Source organism: Leucoraja erinacea, chromosome 2 (assembly GCF_028641065.1).
Source record: "Leucoraja erinacea ecotype New England chromosome 2, Leri_hhj_1, whole genome shotgun sequence".
Classification (NCBI taxonomy): domain Eukaryota; kingdom Metazoa; phylum Chordata; class Chondrichthyes; order Rajiformes; family Rajidae; genus Leucoraja; species Leucoraja erinaceus.
In genome coordinates, this window is record NC_073378.1 from 27,559,416 (window position 1) to 27,581,136 (window position 21,721).

At 46.9% G+C, this 21,721-nt stretch overlaps 1 protein-coding gene across 1 annotated transcript in view; it reads left to right on the forward strand.

The window, feature by feature from the left end:
• Positions 1-9,434, forward strand: part of cdyl (chromodomain protein, Y-like) — a 224,588-nt gene extending 215,154 nt beyond the window's left edge. The window contains exons 5-7 of the mRNA XM_055653721.1: positions 2,473-2,683; positions 4,554-4,697; positions 7,712-9,434. Of these exons, the coding sequence (XP_055509696.1) occupies positions 2,473-2,683; positions 4,554-4,697; positions 7,712-7,870 (514 nt within the window). The 3' untranslated portion in view covers positions 7,871-9,434. The remainder of the gene's footprint in view (positions 1-2,472; positions 2,684-4,553; positions 4,698-7,711) is intronic.
• Positions 9,435-21,721: the final 12,287 nt, after the last annotated feature.

Genomic DNA, 21,721 nt, shown 5'->3' on the forward strand with positions numbered 1-21,721 from the left:
TGGAGGCGGCGGCACTTTGGCGTTGGACAGGGACGGCCAAGGCAGCGGGGCGATGATGTCCGAGGAGCGCTGACCGTCCTTCCTCCCCACCCTCTCCCTCTCCCTCTCTCTCTTTCCGCCCCCACTCCACCCCTCTTATCCTGGGACCCCTCCTCTCCATCCCGCACTGATCCCCATTCCCTCCTCCTCTATTCAGTCCTCACTGACCCCCACTCCCCATCCCTTGCTTGATCCTGGGACCCCCCCCCCCCCCCCATCCACCCCACACCTCTCCATCCCCTGCACTGATCCCCATTCATCCTATTCACTCACTGACATCCCGTGACATCCTCATCTACTTCCACCCCCTTGCATGATTTCCTGCCACCCCCCCCCACCCCCCCCCCCCCCCCCCCCCCCCCCCCCCCCCCCCCCCCAACCCAATCCACCCCACACTGGTCCGCCAACTCATCCTGTACTGACCCCCGTTCCCATCCATCCTGCACTTCTCCCCCCATTCATACTGCACTGATCCACCCATTCATCCCATACTGACCCACCCTCCATTTACCCTGTACCAATCCCCCCATCCATCGTGTAGTGATCTCCCCATTCATCTTTTACTGACCACCCATGCATCCTGTACTGATCCCCTCATTCATCTTGTAGTGATCACCCATTCATCCTGCACAGACCCTCCGATCCACACTGTCCTGACCCCCCCCCCCCCCCATCCTGTACTGATCCCCCCCCCCCATTCTAGAAGAATAGGGGGAACAGTTTGAAGAAGGGTCTCGACCCAAAACGTTGCATATTTCCTTAACTCCATGGATGCTGCCTCACCCGCTGAATTTCTCCAGCATCTTTGTCTACCCCCATTCATCCTGTACTGATCCTCCCATTCATCCTGTACTGACCCCCCCCCCCATCCTTCCCGTACAGATCCCCCCATTCAACTCCCCTCACAATTTTACACACTCCAACCAACACGTACTAATTCACCTGCCTCAATCCATCCATTCCGCACCGATTGCCTTCTCAAACCCCCCACCGCCATCTATCCACCCCGCACTGATTCACACACCCCCTGACTCTATTGTTCTTCATGGTCTTCAGAGCGAACATTGACTATGTTTGATAACGGAATGCAATCAAATGTGTTTTAATTCCAAATGTTATTATTTGTTTTGACACCTTTAAACATATTGCCAAAAGAACATTTGCTGTAGTTATGTCCTTTGGCTATCTCTTGTCAGTTAGTGTAATGTTTAACCTGTCAGATGGGTACAGCCGGTTTTAACAGCTATTATCATAAAATGCCTTTAGAAATTTCCTTGTAACCTGTATATTTTGTTGTGGATAAATTATGTGGGAAGCGAGAGTGTTTCTGTGCCGCTAGCAATAACGACCCATGCTATGACCATGTCATGCTAATTTTCGGTCCTTCACAGAAAACATGCTTGCATTAATTGCAATATGTAAAAAGAGTTGAGATATTGTATTGTAATTTTGCTGCATGTCATTGCGGTATATATAATGTCTTGATTGGTGAATATGTTTAGTTTGTGACTTTATTTGAAGCAGAAATAATATGTGAATGTAGACAAAAGTGCTGGAGAAAATCAGCGGATGCGGCAGCATCTATGGAGCGAAGGAAATGGGCAAAGTTTCGGGCCGAAACCCTTCTTCAGACTGATGGGTTTCGGCCTGAAACGTTGCCTTTTTCCTTCGCTCCATAGATGCTGCTGCACCCGCTGAGTTTCTCCAGCACTTTTGTCTACCTTCGATTTTCCAGCATCTGCAGTTCCTTCTTGAACATAATATGTGAATGCTTCATTGAGCATAATTCCAACTGGTAACTACGCACTTCGTCCAAGCACATTATCACACGCTTCATGCAAACCGTTTTAAATGAACACCTAAACTGTCATTTGGCAACCTAAAAAGCTGTCAAGGTTGCCCAGCTGGCAACAGGGAAAAAAAGTTAAGCGAGAGCCCTGGGGATCCCCCCGCTCCGCGATGGAAAGGTCCACGCTGCACCCGCTGCTGAAGCTCTGGGCCCGACTCCGGTAAAGGCCACTCCAATCCAAGCTGTTAGGCCGCAAGGGAGGGTGCAAATGCGACTAGGAGAAAAGTTCCATTCCATCGAGGTAAGTAACTGAAAAACAGTTTCCCCCTTCCCCACACTAAAACACACTTTTAGACATTATAAAAACAAAAAAAAAGTCAGAAGGACAAACAACTGCCGGCTCGTGGCCCCACCCAATGGGGATGTTATTCGGAACCTTCTTGATTAGTACGCGTGTCAGGGGTTATGGGGAGGAGGCAGGAGAATGGGGTTAGGAGGGAGAGATAGATCAGCCATGATTGAGTGGCGGAGAAGACTTGATGGGCCGAATGGCCTAATCCTGCTCCTATCGCTTATGAATGTTGATGACGAGGAATTGATGCTAAATGTAACGCAGATTGATGCTTGTTTTTTTCCACTTGCAGGAGTTTTGTCAACACATTTATCCAGTTTAAGAAACCGATCATCGTAGCTGTGAACGGTCCTGCGATCGGCCTTGGAGCTTCCATTTTACCTCTGTGTGATGTGGTGTGGGCGAATGAGAAAGCCTGGTTCCAGACTCCCTACACTACATTTGGACAGACTCCTGATGGATGCTCATCACTGACCTTTCCCCGAATAATGGGCCTCGCCTCAGTAAGTTTCACATCTGCTTCAAATCGTCAACTGGTAGACAAAATTGCTGGAGAAACTCAGCGGGTTGCGGCAGCATCTATGGAGCGAAGGAAATAGGCAACGTTTCGGCCCGAAACGTTGCCTATTTCCTTCGCTCCATAGATGCTGCCGCACCCGCTGAGTTTCTCCAGCAATTTTGTCTACCTTCGATTTTCCAGCATCTGCAGTTCCTTCCTGAACATCAAATCATCAACTACTCTCATTAGGGATGGCAGCGGTAGAGTTGCTGCCTTACAAGCGCTTGCAGCGCCAGAGACGTGGGTTCCATCCTGACTACGGGTGCGAGTCTGTGCGGAGTTTGTACGTTCTTGCGTGGGCAAGTTACGGGTAGACTAGCGCCCATAGTCAGGATCGAACCCGGGTCTCCGGCGCTGCAAACGCTGTAAGATCCTCGCTTTCCTCCCACACTCCAAAGACCTACAGGTTTGTAGGTTAATAATTGGTTTGGTATAAATGTAAATAGTCCCTGTGTAGGAAGGAACTGCAGATGCTGGTCTAAATCGAAGCTAGACCCAAAATGCTGGAGTAACTCAGCGGGTCAGGCAGCATCTCTGGAGAGAAGGAATGGGTGACATTTCGGGTCGAGACCCTTCTTCAGACTAGATAGTCGGAATAAATAATAAATGTGTAAATAGTCCCTAGTGTGTTTAGAATGATATGGGCCAAACACAGGCAGGTGGATATTTAGTTATAGCGTAAGGTATAGCGTGGAAACACGGTGGCGCAGCGAGCTAGTTGCTGCCTGATAGCGCCGGGTTCAATCCTGACTACATGTGCCATCTGTACGGAGTATGTACGTTCTCCCTGTGATTTGCGTGGGTTTTCTCCGGGATCTCTGCTTTCTCCCTCAATCCAAAGATGTAATTTGGTTAATTGGCTTGCAGGTTGGTAGGTGAATTGGCTTGGTGTAAATGTAAATTGTCACTAATGTGTAGGAAAGTGCTAGTTTACACGGATCGCTGGTGGCCGTGGACTCGATGGGCTGTTTCCATGCTGTATCTCTAAACTAAACCAAGCAGGTCCTTTGGCCCTCTGAGCACCGATCAACAATCGCCCAGTATTCTAGTTCACTCCATCGCACTAGGGACAATTTACACATCAATTAACCTGCAGACCTGCATGTCTTTGGAGTGTGGAAGGAAACCAGAGCACCCAGTCAGAATCGAACCCAAGTCTCTGACACTGCAAGGCAACAATTCTGCCCCTGCATCACTGTGCCGCCCGTTCACACAAGTATAAATTTTGTTTCTTGGTCAGCACGGGTACGTTGGGCTGAAGGGCCTGTTCAAGGCTGTGTGACTATGTAGAATTTGGCCTCTAAACATTGTTCCTCAATAACACATTTCCACTTTAATGAAAATCATCTTATCAATTCTCTAGCTAATTATGTGTCATAGTTCTCTCGCTTATTATAATGTTGATGGTTATCACTGCCCCAATTGTATTATCTTGCCTGAAATATGTTGCTCAACATCACAACCACTTGCTCATGTCATCAGACCATGGAACGTACCATTGACTTCAGAAAGGGGAAGTTTGTAGACCAAGCGTCAACACCCTCTCACGCTGCCCACACCTTCCATATCTCCAGTTTCCCTCTCCCCCGACTCTCAATCTGAAGAAGTGTCTTCACCCAATACGTCACCTATCCATGTTCTCCACAGATGCTGCCTGACCGGCTGAGTTACTCCAGCACTCTGTGAAACGTCACCTATCCATGTTCTCCACAGATGCCGCCTGACCCGCTGAGTTACTCCAGCACCCTGTGTCTTATCTCCTCTGTCAGACTTTTTTCACCATTTATGCTAAGATTTTGATTATTTTCTTACAGGCGAATGAAATGCTATTCAGTGGACGGAAGCTGACTGCACAGGAGGCTTGTGCTAAAGGATTGGTGTCCCAGGTTTTCTGGCCTGGAACCTTCAGTCAGGAGGTCATGGTCCGTATTAAGGAACTCGTCGCCTGTAATTCCCTTGTAAGTCAGCAACTTAACTGTCCACATCCCACTGGGCGGAGCTTCCTTAGTCAAATGCAGCATTCACTTTAGTTGTTTTTAAAATGTCATCCTTTTTCTAACAGAGGTTTTTATAACACATGTATTAATGTTTTTATGGAAGGCATTGCAGAGGGTGGTGAACGACCGGAAGGCACTGCAGAGGGTGGTGAAAATTGCCCAACGCATCACCGGTTCCTCCCTCCCCTCCATTGAGTCTGTCCAAAGCAAGCGCTGTCTGCGGAGGGCGCTCAGCATCGCCAAGGACTGCTCTCACCCCAACCATGGACTGTTTACCCTCCTACCATCCGGGAGGCGCTACAGGTCTCTCCGTTGCCGAACCAGCAGGTCGAGGAACAGCTTCTTTCCGGCGGCTGTCACTCTACTCAACAACGTACCTCGGTGACTGCCAATCACCCCCCCCCCCCCCCCCCCCCCCCCCCGGACACTTATTATTATTTATTCAAATCGTTTGCTATGTCGCTCTTCCAGGGAGATGCTAACTGCATTTCGTTGTCTCTGTACTGTACACTGACAATGACAATTAAAATTGAATCTGAATCTTATGTAGCACAGGCCTATCACCAATTTTGCAGCAGCTTTAGTTCCAGAGCCTTGCTGGTTTACACCGAAGACAGACACAAAATGCTGGACTAAACTCAGCGGGTCAGACAGCATCTCTGGACAGAAGGAATAGGGTGACGTTTCAGGTCGAGATCCTTCTGAAGACTGAAGAAGCGTCTCGACCCGAATCGCCACCCGTACTGAAGAAAGGTATCGACCCCAAAGGTCATGTCTCACCTAAACACCTGACCCGCCTAGTTACTCCAGCACTCTGTCTCTATCTTTGGTGTAAACTAGCATCTGCAGTTCCTTCCCACATGCTTTTCTGGGTTATCCGTTTTGCCGGATCCACAGAGGTTCTAAGTTCGTAAGTTATAGGAGTGCAATTAGCCCCATCATTCAATCTGGTCACGTAATAATAATTCAACAATAGGTCGTGGACGCAGTGGGCCGAAGGGCCTGTTTCCGTGACTCAGCGGGTCAGGCAGCATCTGTGGAGAACATGGATAGGTGACGTTTCACAGAGTATCTCTAAACTAAACCTCTAACCCTGTAATTATACTCCTCCTCCTCTCTAAAGCACCATGGACTGCAGTAAGTTAAAACAAACAAATGTAAAATGTGAATTAAATTGCCAGTGAAGCTGGCGCTTCTTGCCCGGGTGCTGGTTAACGAGTTGCCCTGGGATGTCCCGACGAGGGTCGGAACGTCGACCGCACCCGGGCCCTAGACGCCCCTTTCCCGGCAGGTGGCGGCCCTCATGGGAGAGACCGCGGGCAGCGGAAACGTAAGCCCGGGTCCCTAGACGGCCGCATCACCGTTTTTGGGTGGATTTCTGAACGCCAATACCGCCAAGTTGGTGGCACCGTTGATGGAGTGCCCTAGGTCTGGTCACGGAGGTCCCGATGAGGTCGAGATCGGCCGCCTCACCCGGCCTAGGGGACACAATTTCAGGGGATTCCTTCCATGGGGGGATTTCTCGTAATTTTGTCCGGATTCAAGGAGGTGCCGGACCACCAGATGCCAGGGAATCAGCGGTGGACATACCTGTATAAAGCACCGGGAGACAAAAATGCTGGAGAAACTCAGCGGGTGAGGCAGCATCAATGGAGCAAAGGAAATAGGCGACGTTTCGGGTCGAAACCCTTCTTCAGACTCTGTATAAAGCACCGTTTTGTAATGCAGAAGAAAAATGCTTCTAACTAATGTCATACCCATCGAGTTAGAGTCATCCAGCACAGAAACGGGCTCTTCATGTGATGTACCGAAGATAGACACAGAATGCTGGAGTAAATCCATGGTGGAGTCACTGCCTCACAGCGCCAGAGCCCTATGTCTCCGCTTCGATCCTGACTACAGGTGCTGTCTGTATGGAGTTTGTACACTCTCCCCTTGAGCTGCATGGGTTCATCCAGGTGCTCTGGTTTCCTCCCACAATCCAAAGACGTACAGGTTTGTAGCCTAATTGGCTTTGGTACAATTGTAAATTGTCCCTCACGTGTAGGATAACGTCAGTATTTGTGGATCACTCATCGGCACCGACTCGCTGGGCCAAAGGACCCGTTTCTCTAAAGTCCAGCACTTTTGAGTTTTGCTCAAGATTCCAGCAGCTGCCATTTCTTCTGCCTTCATGAATTTTATTTCTCTGAGATGTTTGGTTTCCTCCCACACTCCAAAGATGTGCAGGTTTGTAGGTTAATTGGCTTGGTGTACGTGTAAATTGTCCCTAGTGGGTGTAGATAGTGATAATGTGCGGGGATTGTTGGTTGGTGCAGACTTGATGGGCCGAAGGGCTTATTTCCGTGCTGTATCTCTAAACTAAACTAAAAAAAAACTAAACTCAGCGGAACAGCCAGCATCTCTGGAGAACATGGATAGGTGACGATAGCACCATGTGAAACGTCACCTATCCATGTTCTCCAGAGATGCTGCCTGACCCACTGAGTTACTCCAGCACTCTGCGTCCTTTTGTGCCAACTAGCATCCACAGTTCCACCTTTCTACTTCATTGCATTGTACCATGCAAATAAGCTGGCCAGATGCTTATTTCATTTTGCCGCGCCGACCAGCGATCCCTGTACACTAACACTATCCCACTACCCACACTAGGAACAATGTACAAATTTACCAAAGCCAATTAACCTACAAACCTGCACATCTTCAGAGTGTGGGAGGAAACCGGAGCGCCCGGAGAAAACCCACGCAGGTCACGGGGTGAACGTACAAACTCCGAACAGACAGCACCCGCAGTCAGGATCGAACCCGGGTCTCGGATCGAACCCGGGTCTCTGGTGCTGTGAGGCAGCGACTAGCCCCACCCTTAATGTCGATATGCAATGTGGTTTACTGAGTCATGATTCCTATAGCTTTAGTGTACTCTCTGCTATAAAATGGTATTACTGCCCTAACAAATATCTGTACACTTTATTTAGGTACTTGAAGAATCCAAAGCCCTTGTCCGAAATGCCATGAAGGGCGATTTGGAACAGACCAACGAAAATGAATCTTATGTTCTAAGGAAAATCTGGAGTTCTTCTCAGGGGATGGATTCTATGCTGAGGTACCTACAGAAGAAGATCGATGAATTCTGAACGTGGATTGTCTTTGGAAACAAATATTTCCTGCTGGCTTGCCTTGTTGGCTTCTGAATGCCCTCGCACAGAAGCAGAGGAGCAGGAGAACCCCAACGATAGACACATCCTTGAGAGGCATCTGCCCAGAAGCAAAGGCTGGAAGGTGAAGAGCTGAACTCGTGCTGTGTGCCCATCAGTCCAAACGACCACGGGAGAGAGCAAGCTGGGGAGAGCTGAATGATTTGCCGTGCACTAGCAAACTTTGCAGTCTGTCCTTTGCCTGTCCGGTAGCTTTTGCCCTCGACGGTTACTGCACTCAAACGCGTTGTCTGATGCGTTTCAGAGGGGAATGTTTGGAACGACGCTCAGCTTCAGAAAATGGGAGGAAAGAAAACGGGTAACAAACCAGCCCGCTTCTCACTGCCAGGGAATAGCGAGGCTGGTTTAACTAAAAATATATAAATACTCACAAAAAAGATTCTAAAAAAGGTCATAGGTATATTGTTGGGGGGGGGGGGGGGGGGGGGGGGGATTACAAATACCTCAACTATAAAGAACAGGTGTGATTTCTGACAGTCAATCCTATCTACAACATAAATCCTTCAGACGATACAACACATCCTTTCAAAGAGTCTGTGTGTACATGTTAAATGTGCTCAGGAGGTGTTATTAAATGTTTGATCCAGTTCCAGAATTTATTCCTATATTCTCCAATACGCATGAAGAAACCACTGGCTCCTTAAGACAAAACCCGCCTTGCAGTATTAGTGAATCCTTGTCAATCTTATATAAGGAAACAACATGAGTTAAGTATTAGTTTTCGTGTTTTTTAAAAGTGTAGGGTTTTCCATTTCTTTTTAATCAAATACAAAATGTATCCTTCTGTTTCTGGGTAAATATAAATTATAGAAAGAGCTTGTGTTTCGTTGCCAGTTTCAATGTATTACACCAAAAATGCTTTATGAATTCATAACTATGGTCTTAGTGCCACTTTAGAAACATTTTCTTAATTTAATAAGCTTTTAAATCAAAAACTCCCCGTGGCACACTATTCAAAACAAAAATCCTTTTTTAAAAAAACCTTTAAAAGTAGGTGATTCTTGTATCTTTTTGTTTAAATGTTACACTATGCCATGTTCTTAACGGTCGGTGCCCCAGATAAATAGTATTGTGCATTCCTGCTAGGAGTGGTAACTAATTCCTGTTTGCAGATATCCCACTGGATATGTAGAGATCTGCATTTGCAATCTTCTCTGAATGTATGAATGGAAATTAAATCTTATTTTTGTACAGTTTGTTTGTACTTATAAATGATCACCTCCCCTCCAGTGGAGAGCTGTACATTGTGTAAATCTGCCTTTACTTTGGATTGGTACAGTATTTTTGCATCTGTGGGACCTACTTTTGTTCAGTAGTTTAAACTATATTATAAACTGTACAATCTGTAAAGTTTTATAGGTTATTAATTAAAATGAGCTGTGAAAAGATCTGGGGAAATAAAACTAATATTTCATATTCAAAAGTGCATCCAAATTGCAAAACTTGCTGTGCTTATTCTCCAGAGTGTTCTGTCTCGATGTCACAATGTACATATATGTATTATAGTACTATGGGCTATAGACCTGCACGGGAAGGTAGACGCTCCCTCCCGCCCCCACAAGTCTCAGGCAGATGGGGCTCGTCAGCCTGGGAAGGCAGTCCGTCTAGGAGAGGGAAAACTCTGATTTAAAACCTCCACTGCCATGTGGCCATTTCCAGTCATGGAAAAGGCTCCAGCAGTAAACCTCAAGAAAATCTGTAGTCGGAGCCCCTAAGGCAGTTCGTCGTTGTCTACAACCTCGCTCTGGCAGCTCCTGCGACGGCGATGGTGCCAAACTGTAACGGCCCTGCTGTTCCTTTGGATCGATCAGCGACGTGGAGAGGGGGGACGTGCTGTATGGGCAACAGCCTGTCCTCCATATAACATCGCCCAGGCTTGCATCCGACCAGGATGCATCACCCATGGTCAGTCATGGCTGAGGGGGGCCCACTACTACTATTATAGTTCATAAGTTCCTAGGTTCATAGGTTGTCAGAGCAGAATTAGGCCATTCAGCCCATCAAGTCAATTCCGCATTCAATTGTGACTGATCTCAATCTTAACCCTGTTCTCCAGCCTTCTCCCCATAACCCCTGACACAATCGCAATCACAATAATACTTTATTAGCCAAGTATGTTTTGCAACATACGAGGAATTTAATTTGCCAAGTCAGTCATATAAATAAAAAGCAACAGAGTACACAAAACACATTTTAATATAAACATCCACCACAGAGACTCCACATTCCTCACTGTGATGGAAGGCAAAATGAAGTCTACTCCGTCTTTAAATCGTGGCTGATCTATCTTTCCCTCTCAACCCCATTCTCCTGCCTTTGCCCCGTAGCCCCCGATACCCGAACTAATCTTGAGCAAAAACAAAATGCTGAAGAAAAATCTTTTCTGAACCCTTTCCAGCTTGACAATATCCTAGATCACGTGCTTGACGGTGGTGCACTCTTGCAACGTCTACCATGCCCAGAACTGAACACAATATTCTAATTCTAAATGCAGTCTCACCAACGTCTTATACAACTGCATATGAGTTCCCAACTTCTATACTCAATACTCTGACTGATGAAGGCCAAAGTGCCAAAAGCCTTTTTGACCACCTTATCTACATGAGCTCGACCTTCATGGAACCATGCACCTAGATCCCTCTGCTCTACAGCACTACCCAGAGGCCGACCATTCACTGTGTAGATCCCGCCCTTGTTAGACGTCCCAAAATGCAACAACCTCTACTTTATTTTCACGTTTATTTTTATTTAGTGATACAGCGAGGAAACAGGCCCTTCGGCCCACCGACCAGTGAACCACCCACGCACACGAGTACTATCCTACACACTGGGGACAATTTACAAATTGTACCGATGCCAATTAACCTACAAACCTGTTCAACTTTGGCATGTGGGAGGAAACCCACTCTGTCACAGGGAGAATGTACAAACTACAGACAGTGCCCATAGTCAGGGTCTCTCTGGTCAGGATCGAATCGGCACTGTGAGGCAGCAACTCGACCGCTGTGCCACTACCTTGGTGCAAAGAAATTCTTTGTTTTGCATATTCAGTGAAATTGCATTATACATAAGCACAATCATAAGTACATAAAAAGTGCCACGATTGTAGCGTGGGAATTGTGGACTTCACTGAGGCAGCACACAAAAGCAACCATATTTCTGGCGCCATCATGCCTTCAAGTTTCAAATGTTCTTAAAAAAAGTCTTTCTTTGCCAGAGAGGCCCGTTGTCATGTTCGTAACTTCACAAGTGAATTAGACCATTCGGCCCATCAAGTCCAATCTCCGCCTTAAAAATATCCGTTGACTAGTTATGGCGACTGCACTGTTGTCCGTATCCTCTGCTCCGTGCCGCTGCAGGCCATGTCCGATCCACACGCTCGGACACTTGGAATGGACCCCGGTCTAACAGAGCCCCAGGCTGCTACAGCCCACTCCACCCATACCTCGACCCACAAACCACCCGCCGCCTCAGTCCCCTCACCTCTCTCAACCTCCATGCCCCTGGCGCCTCCTGCCGCCGAACTCTTAACCCCCCACAGTACGGGATACAGACCCATAGCCTGCTCACTGACACTGATCCACTCCTCCATTCACCGCTACCACTATGTTAAGGAGCAAATAAGGGGCCCGACCCAAAACATCTATCCATTACCCCCACAGATGCTGCCTGGCCAACTGAGTTCCTCCAGCGCTTTGTGTTTTAGATATGTATTATAGTTGGGGTAACCAGCGCAGAAGCCTTCATGAAGAAAGCTCGTAAATTGACATAAAGTGGGAACAGAAAAGTTTGTGTTTTATACGTTCTATAACAGCCTAGCTCTGGGAAAATAATCTACACACAGCAATTATTTACTGATCAAGACAGACTGTTGTTTTAATTTAATTTTAGAGATACAGCACAGAAACAGGCCATTAGGCCCACCGAGTCCATGCCAACCAGCGATCCCCACACATTAACACTATCCTTCACAGACTAGTAGTCCAGTCAATCTAGCAAATTTGAGGGGGTTACCCAACACTAATTGCAAAATAATGTATTCTATTGGGGTACATTCCAGTATGGTCCTCCAAACACCATACTAAAAGTCGTAAAAAATCCTAGCATAGGGTAAGTGGTGTAATTTGCATAATTTGCATAATATGCAAATTAGCTATCTCCATTAGAGAAAATTCATCATTTCACTATAACATCGTGAGTGGCGTTGCTGCACATGGAAAAGTGAATGTCAACAAGGCACGATGTGTCGGCCATGAGATACTGGAGTCAATGGTTGGGGAAAATGTGAACGAGTACTCTTTCCAAAAGACAAATCAAGCAGTCCCACTTGGATCCAAGACAACTGTTGTCATTGGCGGAGATTCAGTTCAGGTCGATCCACAGTTGCTTCTCCAGCTGCTGAGTGTAATCGCCAGCCGGGAAGATCAGGAAAATCCGACAGCCGTGTTTCAATACGAGCTTTGTAGTCATCACACAGCGCTATTTGACAACGTTGGGCTGCCAGGAGAGCCAAACAAAGCGGCACTAGGTGATACCCTTTGGGAGATGGTGAAACGGGATCAGACAGATCCTACTGGTGATGATCTACCTACATTACGTGCTTGATGGTGGTGCACTCTTGCAACGTCTACCATGGTCAAGAGGTCAAACCTTTGAGAGTATTTGTCATATGTATGTCGCATACGTGACAAATCGGTACGGAAAGATATATCGGAGACAAGGAAACATTTTTTCTCACAGAGAGTTGTGAATCTGTGGAATTCTCTGCCTCAGAGGACGATGGAGGCAGGTTTTCTGGATGCTTTCAATAGAGAGCTAGATAGGGCTCTTAAAGATAGCGGAGTCGGGAGCTATGGGGAGAAGGCAGGAATGGGGATGATCAGCCATGATCACATGGAATGGCGGTGCTGGCTCGAAGGGCCGAATGGCCAACTCCTGCACCTATTGTCTATTGAAAGTCTTCAATGTTTACGAAGATGGGTCTGCCATCAAGGATGCTACACATGCAGACGCACTGGCAGCTCAAAGGGGCCAAATGTGATATTCACTGGAGAGACTTCGCTGAAGCTGAAGAAAGTCTTCAAAGTAAACAAAGGTTTCTTCAATAGCATAGAAAATAGGTGCAAGTAGGCCATTAGTTCGAGCCTGCACCGCCATTCAATATGATCATGGCTGATCATCCAACTCAGTATCCTGTACCTGCCTTTCTCCATACCCACTGATCCTTTAGGGTCTAACTCCCTCTTAAATATAGCCAATGAACTGGCCTCAACTATGCGGGCTTCCCTGAGAGGGCGGGCTGCACAACGATTCATGCCAAAGCAGACGCAGACATCCCGATCGTCAAGGCAGCAGTAGTCAGTGAAGGTTGTTGACACCATTCTCATTGGTGATGAATGATACAGATCTGCTAATCTTGTTGTGTTACCATGGAGACGCCATCAAGAAGGAGCTATTCATGAAACCTGAAACCAAAGCCAACACCAAAAGGCACAGGGTATGGAACATAAAGAAGACATTAAAGATCTTGGGAAAGAATATCTGTTCCAGACTACTCTTTGTACATGCATCGTTTGGATGTGGTACAACATCGAGAGCTTATATTGTAGGCAAAGCAGAAGCCCAAAAGCAAGTTCAGAACAATGTTGATTTCCAGCAAGTTGCCGGCCCGTTTACAAAAGAGGGTGCTGCAAAGAAATGAAAGTCCTGGGATGTCAGGACTTTCATATGAAGAAAGACTGGATAGACTCGGGATTGAACTCACTAGAATTTAGGTGATTGAGGGGGGATCTTATAGAAGCTTACAAAATTCTTAAGGGGTTGGACAGGCTAGATGCAGGAAGATTGTTCCCGATGTTGGGGAAGTCCAGGACAAGGGGTCACAGTTTAAGGATAAGGGGGAAATCTTTTAGGACCGAGACGAGGAAAACATTTTTTACACAGAGAGTGGTGAATCTGTGGAATTCTCTGCAACAGAAGGTAGTTGAGGCCAGTTCATTGGCTATATTTAAGAGGGAGTTAGATGTGGCCCTTGTGGCTAAAGGGATCAGGGGGTATGGAGAGAAGGCAGGTACAGGATACTGAGTTGGATGATCAGCCATGATCATATTGAATGGCGGTGCAGGCTCGAAGGGCCGAATGGCCTCCTCCTGCACCTAATTTCTATGTTTCTATGTATCATTGATGCAGGAGAGAAAGCCCGAGTCTACATCTTTAATGGCAAGAACGGTGAAGGTATGTGTAGGTGCTCTGCGGTACAAGCGTTTCTGTGAGAAGGTGGCAAAAAGCAACACATTCGTGGAGCCTCAGACATTGCCGCCAACATCTGCTGCTGCACAGTATCATAGTCTGCGAGTGTACTTTCAGATTCTGACCTGGAAAGAGACGACTGGGCAATTGAAACCAGAAGAATGGGGATGGAAGATCACTGATGGTCAATTAATGACAGGACACACACATCTCCCCGCTGCACCAGAGAAGTTGACCAAGATATTCAGGTGTAACTGCAAGACCGGGTGCAGTGCCAGTAGATGCGACTGCAAGACTATTCCCATTGACTGCACATGGGTGTGTGGAGTGTGTAAAGGTCTAAGTTGTGGAAATTCATCTTGGGTGGAGATAATGACAGCAGTGCTGCTGAGTGATGTTGCCTGAAATTTCACGAAGAACATTAGCCAAGTTATAGTTGTGGTCCACTAATTTGAGGAAGGACATTCTTGCTATTGAGGGAGTGCAGCGTAGGTTTACAAGGTTAATTCCTGGGATGGAGGTACTGTCATATGCTGAGAGAATGGAGCGGCTGGGCTTGTACACTCTGGAGTTTAGAAGGATGAGAAGGAATCTCATTGAAACATACAAGATTGTTAAGAGCAAGTGGCAGAAAACATGTTCCCGATGTTGGGGGAGTCCAGAACCAGGGGCCACAGTTGAAGAATAAGGAGTAAGCCATTTAGAACGGAGACAAGGAAACACTTGTTCTCACAGAGAGTGGTGAGTCTGTGGAATTCTCTGTCTCAGAGGGCTGGTGGAGGCCGGTTCTCTGGATGCTTTCAAGAGAGAGCTAGATAGGGCTCTTAAAGATAGTGGAGTCAGGGGATATGGGGCGAAGGCAGGAACGGGGTACTGATTGGGGATGATCAGCCATGATCACATTGAATGGCTCGAAGGGCCGAATGGCCTACTTCTGCACCTATTGTCTATAAAACAAATGTAAAATATGGCCATTCTCATCTTGATTGGGTGACACCACTTTAAATATTCCAGGTATTGCTGGACTATAGGTTCTTGCTGCTTTATACAATTTTCATGCTTGCTTTCTTATGGCTTTATGTTTGGATGCCATTTTTTGTATCAGACACACGGAATCAAATATATAAATTTTTATTTTCTCTGAAAAAGGTAAATCATGCAAAATGAATTATTAACCTGTTAACATATTAACCTGTGAATATGTAACATGTTCATATGTAATGTTCACAATTTTCACAGATCATGAAGACATGGTTTTGGATACTTGAATTGCTGCATACATTACAAATGACACAGGAAGTTATGTATTTCTGTAATGGCGGAACTAATTTGCATATCATGCAAATAACATTGATACTGTTAATCTGAGAAAATGTCCATCAGGTTCACTCACAACAAAAATGGGTTTTGACTTCTGATTTTTTTCCCATCAGGTTCTTACATGCAAAGTCATAGCAAAAATTTGAATTATCTGTTATGGCTGATTTACATAATATGCAAATTATGTTCAAAATATTGATTCGCCAATGTGTCTGACCATGAAAACAAGGGTTTGGATGCTGCATTGTTTCAATCGGGTAGTTAGATGCAAATTATAGTGAATTTTCTATGATGGTGGAAGATAATTTGCATATTATGCAAATTACACCACTTTCCCATGCTAGTCTGGTGTTTAGGGGACCATACTACAGTAAAATAAATTATTTTGCAATTAGTGGTGGGTGAAGGTACTGCTTTAACTGAACTACAGGGACTGTGATGTATATGTAATATAAATGCCAGCGCCCCTTGAGGCCAAAAGCAGAAGCTGGCAAATGTGCCCGTGCCTCGTGACTGAGGTCGTGACCTTCTAGAAGTTTCCGTTGGTTGTTCAGATTAAATGTTTCTTACAAGATGGCGGACGTGTATACACGCTAGTCACAACAGGGTCTTACAGCGGACATTACATGGTGTCAGAAGAAAAAGACTAAAGAAAAAGAATGGTAGGACTCAAGCCACCGGGACCACTCTCCATGCAAGGGAACTCGTCCAAGAATTATAAGGACTGGATAAGGACAGAACTGACGAGTAAGCCAGAAAATATTTGGTGTGCAACATTCCTCTACGTAGCCGGGCCGGCAGCTCCGGATTTTATGAGAACATTCGGTTTGCCCCGGAGGAGTGTGACAAAATACAAACCGCCAGAGAATAAGTTTCAGACATACTGTGAACCAAAAAAGAACTTAACTGTCACAAGATACATCTTTAATACACGTAATCAGCGGCGAGGGGAGACCTTCTCCAGCTACCTGAAGTCTTCAAGCTGCAGTGAAGTCTTTATCTAAAGATTGTGAGTTTGGCATTATCCATGACTCGTTGCTGCGAGACAGAATTATCTGCGGCATCAGCAGCCAGCGGCTCCGGGAAAAACTACTACAATGCGATGAGTTAACACTGGAAAAATGCAGTGACATGTGTCTGATAGCTGAAGCAGCAGCCGAACAGATGAAGCAGATTGCCCCAACCACCATCGACACCGAAGAGACTGTTGATTACGTGAAACGGGACAGCGCCAGTCAGCCATGGGGCCGAGGCAGGGATTCGCGACCCAGACAACCATAGAAAGAAATCCGTGATTCGGGTAAGGATACCGTCTGCTGGTCATGCACCCGCGGGCATAAAGGCAACTACTGCCCTGTTCAGTACATGAGATGTCACACCTGCAGAGAGATTGGACATCTTTCCAGATCCCTCGGTAAATAGAGCGCCCAACAGCCGCCCACGTCCCCACCAACATGACCAGCTAATCAGACAAAAGGCTGGGGGCTGGACCCGTGACATCGAGTTCCAGATGAACGTTTCACCGCTGCCTGAGCCAGTGGACGACGACATAGATGTCTTCTACATTGACGCCGTTATAGAGTCGACACATGAATGGGGACAGATGTGCAGCATCAACAATGTGGACATTGTTTAAACTTGACTCTGGCGCTCAAGTCAACATCCTGCCAGAGCACTTGTTCAGAAAGACTGGTCTTGCCTTACTGAACACGAACGTAACACTGAGGTCATACTCTGGACGTACAATGAAGCCTGTGGGGCAGGCAAAGGGGAATGTCAAAGTAGGTAAGAAAGAATATAGGTTTGTCTTTCAAATAGTGAGGGGGAATGTGAAACCCATATTTGGGAAACTAACGTGTGAAAAGTTAGGGCTTCTTGTGCGAAAGGAAGCGGTTGATGGCGTGAGTGCGAGCCCATCATACACTGCGAGGATCATTGAGGAAAATCGCAAGCTTTTCCAAGGGCTGGGAAGGCTAAAAATACATGAGTACAACATAGCGCTGCAAGAGAACGTGCAACCTAAGCAAAACCTGCCCGGCACTATCCCTTATAAGATCAGGGATAAGGTCAAAGCCGAATTAGAGCGCATGGAAAACTTGGGAGTCATAAAGCCCGTGAGCGAACCGACAGATAGGGTGAATTCAATGACTGTGGTTAACAAGCCTAATTGTGAAGTCCGCATATGCCTTGACCCACGTGACCTCAATGTGGCCATTCGCTGGGAACATTTACCGATGCCGACATTTGAGAACATTGCAGCCCGCATGCTGAAGGCAGAATGGTTCTTGAAGGTTGACGTTACAAGTGGGTATTGGCAGTTCCCACTGAGCGATGGCAGCTCGCGTCTGACCACATTTAATACTCCCTCTGGGAGATACTGATACCTCGTGCTTCCATTTGGAATCTCATGCGCAAGTGGGATTTGGCAGCGGGCGATGCAGGAAGGGTTTGGCGATTTACAAGGGGTGGAGATAGTTGTCGACGACATTCTTGTTTGGGATGTGAATGCAGCACATGATGCAAGGGTGAAAGCCCTACTCGAACGGGTGAAAGAATCCGGCCTAAAGCTCAATCCCTGAAAGTCGGTAACGAGATTGAATATGTGGGACACGTCACCTCGCAAGCAGGCGTGTCGCCAAGCCCATCTCGTGTCAGCGGCATGCTACAAATGTCATACCCGACAAACAAGGATGAAGTGCAAACGTTCTTGGGGATGGTGACATACATGGCCAAGTTTATTCCAAACCTTTCGGAGATCACCGCCCCACTTAGACAGCTAACAGAAAAGGGAGTAGCGTGGCATTTTGAGCAGAAGCACAGACAGGCCGTAGACCAGCTGAAGTCTCGACTCACATCGCCACCCGTGCTCAAACTGTACGATGTGAACGCGCCCGTTTCAATTGCCACAGGCGCTTCCAACAGTGGATTTGGAGCGGTCCTGATGCAAGACGAGAGACCTGTTGCCTACGCATCACGATGTGTGAATGCGGCCCAGCGCAACTATACAGAAGGAGCTGTGCTCCATACTGTACGCATGCAGAAAGTTTCATGACTTCATTGTCGGTCAGTGCACAGTAATCCTTACTGACCACAAGCCATTAGTAGGCTTGCTTGCCAAGACGCTACACAAACTAAGCCCCTGCTACGGTACGACCTGGAAATACGGTGGAAGCCGGGACGTGAAGTGTTTGTCCCCGACGCCCTGAGCCGGCTGCCCAGTGCAAACACACCTGCGGGAAGAGTACACCGCCCTGCCGAACGTGATATATGCTGTAGAAGTCATCCTACACATGTCAGACGAGCGCCTTGCGCAGTTCAAAGCTGAAACAAAACAAGATCGAACCCTAACAAAGTGTTGGCCTAGTAACAGGCGTGATTTGCCCTCGGACTTGACTCCGTTTCATACATTCCATGACGAGCTGGTTGAAGTCGATGGATTAGTCTTGAGGGAAAACTGAATCATAGTCCCCCAAAGCATGCGGAGGCAGATGCTGTACGCGCTACATGAATCGCATCTGGGAGTAGTGAAACTTAAAACAACGAGCCCGCAATTTATTTATGTCGCCTGGAATGAATGCACAGATTGAGGACACAGTGGGAACTCGCTCTATATGCGTACAGTTTTGGTCTCCTAATCTGAGGAAAGACATTCTTGCCATAGAGGGAGTACAGAGAAGGTTCACCAAACTATTCCTGGGATGGCAGGACTTTCATATGAAGACTGGATAGACTTGGCTTGTACTCACTAGAATTTAGAAGGTTGAGGGGGGATATTATAGAAACTTACAAAATTCTTAAGGGGTTGGACAGGCTAGATGCAGGAAGATTGTTCCTGATGTTGGGGAAGTCCAGGACAAGGGGTCACAGTTTAATGATTGAGAAAAACATTTTTTCACACAAAAAGTGGTGAATCTCTGGAACTCTCTGCCACAGAAGGTAGTTGAGGCCAGTTCATTGGCTATATTAAAGAGGAAGTTAGATGTGGCTCTTGTGGCTAAAGGGATCAGGGGGCATGGAGAGAAGGCAGGTTAGATGCAGGAAGATTGTTCCTGATGTTGGGGAAGTCCAGAAAAACATTTTTCACACAGAGAGTGGTGAATCTCTGGAATTCTCTGCCACAGAATGTAGTTGAGGCCAGTTCAATGGAGAGTTGCATTTAGCTCTTAGGGCTAACGGAATCAAGGGATATCTTATACAAACGTACAAAATTCTTAAGGGGTTGGACAGGATAGATGCAGGAAGATTGTTCCCGATGTAGGGGAAGTCCAGAACAATGGGTCACAGTTTGAGGATAAGGGGGAAGTATTTTAGGACCGAGATGAGAAAAACATTTTTCACACAGAGAGTGGTAAATCTGTGGAATTCTCTGCCACAGAGGGTAGTTGAGGCCAGTTCATTGGCTATATTTAAGAGGGAGTTAGATGTGGCTCTTGTGGCTAAAGGGATCAGGGGGGATGGAGAGAAGGCAGGTACAGGATACTGAGTTGGATGATCAGCCATGATCATATTGAATGGCGGTGCAGGCTCGAAGGGCCGAATGACCTACTCCTGCACCTATTTTCTATGTTTCTATGCCAGGCAACCAGGAAAGTAGAAGCAAGCGAGCCGCTACAACCACACTTCATCCCCAGTAGACCTTGCTTTAAGGTCGGCGCAGACATCTTCCATCTGGATGGAGTTGACCATTTGCTTGTAGTAGACTATTACTACAAGTACCCAAAATTAGTGCGACTGGCAGACATGATGTCACACTCGGAATGGTGTTCCTGACTTGGTGATGACAGACAACGCAAGACAATTTGACTGTGCTAAGTTTCGCAGGCTCCAGGATGACTGGGAATTTGCCCATGTCACCTCAAGTCCTATATATCCACAGAGCAACGGGCAGATAGAGCGCTGTGTACAAACTATATAAAGTATCATGAGGAGAGCCAAACACAGCGGCCATGACCCGATGTACGCCATCCTCGAATACCGAATATGCCCCCTCACCGTGACTGAACAGTAGACTGTTAAGATGCAATTTGCCATCGACTCTATTGCTCTTACTGCCACATCATGTCCCTCCCATGGGACCACAACTGGCCGTCCGGCAAGACAAACAGGCAGCATACTTCAATGAGAAGGCGAGCGCCGAGCCGCTGCCGTGCCTGGAACAACAGGTGTGGTTTCGTGCCAAACCGACCGAGTGGCAACGTGGCCGGATTGCAAGAGAAAACCTGTCCCCTCGGAGCGACGTCATCTCTACACCGAGTGGTACTGAGTTCCGCAGACACAGGAAGGACATACGACCTGCGCATGAAGCAGCTGAGCCGTGCCCTGGCAACACGCAGCAGACAAGCGCGAACACTCTCCCACAAGCAGGAGCTCCTCTCCCAGAAGGAGCTAGTCGCCCAGACTCAAGAGAACTATCACAGGCCACATCACAAGGTTCTGTGGTGGGGGAATCGGCTCAAAGCGAGCCAAGCCACACTCGCACACAACAGAAATACCACACAGAACGAGTTGGAAATACAACTTGCACGAGAAGTGGCCGATGGTCAAAACCCCCAACTCGACTTGTTATGTTAAATTGTTGGGCAATTATTTTATAGTTTTGTAGTATGAAGAGCACTGTGTTATTTGTGGTACTTTATCCACATTAAATTGATTAAAGGTTCAAGATATTATTATTGACCCCAACGTTGAAGGGGGAGATGTGAGGTAATTAAAGTGAAGGGGGAGATGTGATGTACATGTAATATAAATGCCTGCGCCCCTTGAGGCCAAAAGCAGAAGCTGGCAAATGTGCCTGCGCCTCGTGACTGAGGTCATGTGACCTTCTAGAAGTTTCCGTCGGTTGTTCTGATCTTTCTTACAAGATGGCGGACGTGTATTCATTGTGCTAGTCACAACAGGGTGTGACAGCAGACATTACAGGGACAATTTACAATGATACCAAGCCTATTAACCTACAATCCTGTACGTCTTTGGAGTATGGGAGGAAACCAGTGATCCCAGAGAAAACCCATGTGGTCACACGGAGAATGTACAAACTCCATACAGACAATACCTGTAGTCAGGATCGAACCTGGGTCTCTGGTGTCCTAAGGCAGCAACTCTACCGCTGTGCCACCCATTGTGCCATTCTGCCAACATGTGTACCAGTACAGTGGTATCAATGATATTTTCATTTTATTATTGATTCCAATTTAAAATATG